General features: G+C 44.6%; 1 protein-coding gene across 1 annotated transcript; it reads left to right on the plus strand.

Annotated features, from left to right (window-relative positions):
• Positions 1-1,090: 1,090 nt before the first annotated feature.
• Positions 1,091-4,958, plus strand: LOC140399669 (antigen WC1.1-like). Its single transcript, XM_072489213.1, has 7 exons — positions 1,091-1,166; positions 1,314-1,628; positions 3,257-3,574; positions 3,891-3,947; positions 4,037-4,354; positions 4,519-4,551; positions 4,717-4,958. The coding sequence occupies exons 1-7, from the start codon at positions 1,091-1,093 to the stop codon at positions 4,956-4,958; spliced, it is 1,359 nt and encodes a 452-aa protein (XP_072345314.1).
• Positions 4,959-5,881: the final 923 nt, after the last annotated feature.

Genomic DNA, 5,881 nt, shown 5'->3' on the forward strand with positions numbered 1-5,881 from the left:
TTACTAGGGGGCATAGGTTTAAGGTGAGAGGGGCAAGGTTTAGAGTAGATGTACGAGGCAAGTTTTTTACGCAGAGGGTAGTGGGTGCCTGGAACTCGCTACCGGAGGAGGTAGTGGAAGCAGGGACGATAGGGACATTTAAGGGGCATCTTGACAAATATATGAATCGGATGGGAATAGAAGGATACGGACCCAGGAAATGTAGAAGATTGTAGTTTAGTCGGGCAGCATGGTCGGCACGGGCTTGGAGGGCCGAAGGGCCTGTTCCTGTGCTGTACATTTCTTTGTTCTTTGTTCTTTGTATACCGTTTCACCTCCTTGTTTATCAAGATTGAATCTACCTCTGTCATAAAAAATACAAACACTCCGCTTCTTTAATCTTACAGATAGAAATTCTCAACGACTCGTGAACTTCAGTCAGATACGTGGATTGCACTTAATTTAAAATATCCACACAGTGCTAGATTCTCCACTAAGTGTAAATACTCTCTCCATTTACCAAGCTATCACGACCCCCCCCCCCCCCCCCCCCCCCCCAGTATATAACGTTAAGGCTCTGCCTCTCAGCAGTAGATGGGTTGGGTTTCTAGAGAAGGTCACGGCCTGAAAGGTCAGCTCCCGTTCTCTCTTCACAGATGCTGTATATTTTGAGAAATTTCTGATTATGCCAATTTGAATTAGTGAGTGGAGAGATCAAGTGGAGTTCCCGTGACAGAAATGCGCAGCAACAAGGAACATTGCAAATTGTTAAATCAAAACAGTGTAAGTGGCGTGATTAATAAGAACACATGCAGTTGCTGGTAAAACTGTGCATACAGAATTCAGACCACAAGGGCAGAAAGGTGGCGCAGTGGTTAGCTCTACGGCCTCACGGTGCCGAGGTCCCAGGTTCGATCCCGGCTCTGGGTCACTGTCCGTGTGGAGTTTGCACATTCTCCCCGTGTTTGCGTGGGTTTCCCCCCCCCCCCCCCCCCCAACCCAAAGATGTGCAGGCTAGGAGGATTGGACATGCTAAATTGCTACTTAATTCGAAAAAAATGAATTGAGTACTCTAAAAATTTTTTTAAAGAAATCAGCGCACAGAGACAAAATGGAAAACAAAACATCACCGAGGACAGGTGGAGGGACATTAGAAATGTTTGTACATTCTGCATTCTTTCTTTTCGGTAAGTCTAGATAGATGGTCTGTGGAATCTATCCATTCAAATGTCAGAGACGGATCAGAAATAGTTGAGCTGCACATCATATCGTTCAAATTGAATGATGAACTACACATGAGGAATAACATGTTTTACTGTATTTCTTTCTCTCAGAACACAAGCAGCTAAGACTTTCGGACGGTGGAAGTCCATGTGCTGGCCGTGTTGAGGTTTATTACAATGAGAAATGGGGCACAGTTTGTGATGATTCCTGGGATGTAACCGACGCTCGACTGGTTTGCAAACAGTTGGGTTGTGGAGATGCATTGCAGCTGACACTTCCTGCTTCTTGTGGACCAGGCACTGGGCCAATTTGGTTGAATGAGCTGGATTGCTTCGGGAACGAATCTTTCCTCTGGGATTGCCCCAACGCATCATGGGGAAGTCATGACTGCAGTCATAAAGAAGATGTGAAGGTCATGTGCTCAGGTAAATGTGATCTCAATCGCTGAATATTCTTCAGTGCCCAGTGAAAATTCTTCCACAAGATATTTTAGTGAATTACAGTGAGAGAGATAGAGAGAAAGTAAGCAGAAAGAGAAGATAAACTGGCAATTTGGATCGTCCCATGTGCACCCCTGTATCCCCAAAAGATCACTTAATAAACCCCTGTCGATGTTTCCTTCTGTTCCTCATTGTCTCTCCTGTGTACTGTTCTAAGCTCTCCTCAAACACATCGGCACCATTCTTCCCGAAGATTACATGTTCCAAGTCCTAATTTCATCGTATTCTCTGGGCAGTGCGCAAATGTTTTCATACGAAATTCCAATGTTTTCATACTTAAGATAGATTTAACTCCACTAATTGGTGGTGGCGGGGGGAGGGGGGGCGGTGATTGATCCTTCTGTATGACTATATGCATTGGCTCTACAGAATGTCGACTGTTATTGTCCAATGAGTATGAAGCCACTTTAATAGCGCCACAAAGAAAATCACAATTAACCGGTCCTTTGGTGTCTATTATTGTTTTTGTGTATTTTGTGCATTTGTGCCTTGAATATACATCTCAATTTCCTCAGTTACAGCTTGCCATAATTTTTCCGATTGAAGGTCCAAATGGCCGATGTCAATGTTACACTTTCATGACTACAGGCGCAAACCGCGTCCAAAATTTTGCTCGCCAAAGTTACCATTGTTTTGCAAACATTTTTCAACAAGTTCTACTAATAGGTCAGAGTGTCGAGCCTGGGCGAAATCATGTTGATAATCACCCTGCCGATTTTCACAGCATTCCCCGGCTAACCGTCCTACAAGGTTTTCAAATCATCAACGGCGGGAGGTCGTGCAAATGTTTGTTGAGGGGATCTGTGCCGATCATTCTTGATCATATAATTGAATTTCAGCTAATTTGCTGTTACCGATTATCATAGGTTATCATAGAATTTACAGTGCAGAAGGAGGCCATTCGGCCCGTCGATTCTGCACCGGCTCTTGGAAAGAGCACCCTACCCAAGGTCAATACTTCCACCCAACCAATTTTGGACACTAAGGGCAATTTATCATGGTCAATCTACCTAACCTGCACAACTTTGGACTGTAGGAGGAAACCGGAGCACCCGGAGGAAACCCATGCACACACGGGGAGGATGTGCAGACTCCGCACAGACAGTGACCCAACCCTGGAGCTGTGAAGCTATTGTGCTATCCACAATGCTATCGTGCTACCCTTAAGAACAAATCATCTACACTATATCATTTTACCGTTATCCATGTACCTATCCAATAGCTGCTTGAAGGTCCCTAATGTTTCCTACTCAACTACTTCCACAGGCAGTGCATTCCATGCCCCCACTACTCTCTGGGTAAAGAACCTACCTCTGATATCCCCCGTATATCTTCCACCATTCACCTTAAATTTATGTCCCCTTGTAATGGTTTGTTCCACCCGGGGAAAAAGTCTCTGACTGTCTACTCTATCTATTCCCCTGGCACGGATTCCCTCTGACGTAATGAAGGCAAATGCTGAACACAACTACTGAAATTCGTACAGGGTGACTCAATGTAGATTCAACATTCACCAATCAATCTAACTTCATGTGTGTGTGTTTAATTCATAGAGCACAAAGAGCTTCGGCTGGTGAATGGAAAGCATCGCTGTGAGGGAAGAGTGGAAATATTTTACAATGGGATCTGGGGAACATTGTGTTCTGACAATGCAGACAAGCGCGATGCTGAAGTGATCTGTAAACAGTTACAGTGCGGTCCCCTTGTGTCCATTAATTATGAGGCTTTGTCATTCGGTGAAGGATCCGGCCCTATTTGGCTCGATGAGATTGACTGTGGTTCACATGAGACGACACTATGGCAGTGTCAGTCAGACCCCTGGGGCCAACACAACTGTCATCACCGAGAAGATGCAGGTGTTGTCTGTTCAGGTAAGAAAATTATGTGAAAGTGCCGGCCTGGGACTGGGCTGGAAACAGTATGAAGTCTTACAACACCAGGTTAAAGTCCAATTTGGAATCACTAACTTTCGGAGCGCAGCTCCTTCATCAGGGGAGCGATGAAGTCTTCCCTGATGAAGTAGCTGCGCTCCAAAAACTAGTGATTCCACTTTGCACTTGCACTTTGTTGGGCTTCAAACTGATGTTGTCAGAATTCTCAGCAGGTAAGAAAATACATTTATCGATGTTCAGGTGTCATTTGAAACATTGATATCTAATAGAATCAGCATGTTTCTATTCGCAACAGAATCCAATGTGATAGAGCCGGAGCACCACATTTCACGGCAATGCACTGGTCAAACAGGTATTTGCCATTTTGTATTTTATCTACATCGTTTGAATTGTATTTCTGGCTTTTATTATGTCGATAATAATAACTGATCTCTTTGCCAGATTCTGGGCTGACGTTGCGGCTGGTTGGAGGTAATACCAGGTGTTCTGGGAGAGTTGAGATATTGTGTAATAACAGCTGGGTCACGGTATGTGATGACTCCTGGGATATGGCCGATGCTGAAGTTGTCTGCAGGCAGCTGGGTTGCGGCCTGGCTCTACAGGCTCCAGGTGGAGCCGCGTTTGGCATGGGTGACGGTGCTGTCTGGCTCGATGAGGTCAGGTGCACCGGAAGCGAATCCATTCTCTCTGACTGTCCATCCTCATCCGCAACTCAACCTGATTGCCATCACAAGGAAGATGCCAATGTGATTTGTTCTGGTAAGGGTACGGCATAAGGTGTGGTGGTCCTTGCTGCGGGACGGGGTACTTGCACTTTGTGGTGTTTAATACAATTCTTACGAAATTAAAAACGCATGTTTTATTTCAAGGAAATTCATAACGTGTTGTCCATTATTTTTGCATCACACATTCCTCATTCCCAGAATTACCGCAGAGATCTTCTTCCACACCTGCAGGTACTTATTACCAACACATATCATTCGTATTAGCGCTAGTCTTGTTGATGTTTTCTTGTTGTTGATAATTTCTTAAGATTATATGTGTGACTTCAGAACTTCAAACACATTAAAGAATATCAGTTGGCTTCCCTGTGTTAAATCGTCTTCTAAACTTTCATTAAGGTCAGAAAGCGGAAACCACTTACACCCCGGAAGTGATCTGCATAACCCTGGGAGTCCTGTTAATCTGTGAGTTGATCGCACTGCTGCTGGTAATGCGGAACAAGTCAAATAGAAAAGGTGAGGTTGAAGTTATCCTGGTGCATTCCCATTGGATCTCGCATATTGATTCATATAGAGACCAACCTTCAGTTCATTGGTCATTTGAAAAGACTGTCACTTCTCCTTGTTTAAACCTGAATTAAAATCTTAATCTGGTTTTGTTCATTGGTTTCGTTCACGTCAATAGTCGACTCAGTTTTCTGTGACGATTAAACTGTAGAGTTGCCTACATGTCCAAATTTAAGTTCCCAGTTAATATGCCAGAATCCCAGATGCTCCTGCCCTGGATCAGAAAATGTCAGTGAACCTTTCTGGCTCCTGGGATCAGATTCTAATCAATCTTCTTCCTTTATTCAATTCTTCATTTATGCGTGTGCATCCGTTCCACTCGTGCAGGTTGTCGGTACGGTTGACATCCTCGAGCTCCCTAACCGGAATTCATCAATACCACGGTAGCACAAGTGATTAGCACTTTGGCTTCACAGCGCCAGGGTCCCAGGTTCGGTCACTGTCTGTGCGGAGTCTGCACGTTCTCCCCGTGTCTGCGTGTATTTCCTCCGGGTGTTCCGATTTCCTCCCACGGTCCAAAGACGTGCGGGTTAGGTGGATTGGCCATGACAAATTGCCCTTAGTAACCAAAAAGGTTAGGAGGGGTGACTGGGTTACGGGAGTAGGGTGGAAGTTAGGGCTTAAGTAGGTCGGTGCAGACTCGATGTGCCGAATGGTTTCCTTCTGCACTCTGTGTTCTATATCTGTAATCTGACAATTATTTGAGATTTGCTGAATTAGTCAATGATTATTCCGCATCCTAACACAATTATTGCACTAATATCCCAAACATCAACAGCCTCCCATTCGAAGTAAAGGACAATTAGTTCTCACACAGATGTGTCACGTTAGGAAACATCACCACCTCAATGGTGTTTCACACCTGATGCTGTCGACAGCGATCAGACACAGTTTCTGCCAATGTCTCTTCCACAACATTTCCATGTCCATCAGAATCAATCGATCTTTTCCGAAGATTAAATCAAGTTAATTTTTACTTGGGTGTCGTCTCCTTGGT

The sequence above is a fragment of the Scyliorhinus torazame genome, chromosome 23, assembly GCF_047496885.1.
Source record: "Scyliorhinus torazame isolate Kashiwa2021f chromosome 23, sScyTor2.1, whole genome shotgun sequence".
In the NCBI taxonomy this organism is placed as follows: Eukaryota; Metazoa; Chordata; class Chondrichthyes; order Carcharhiniformes; family Scyliorhinidae; genus Scyliorhinus; species Scyliorhinus torazame.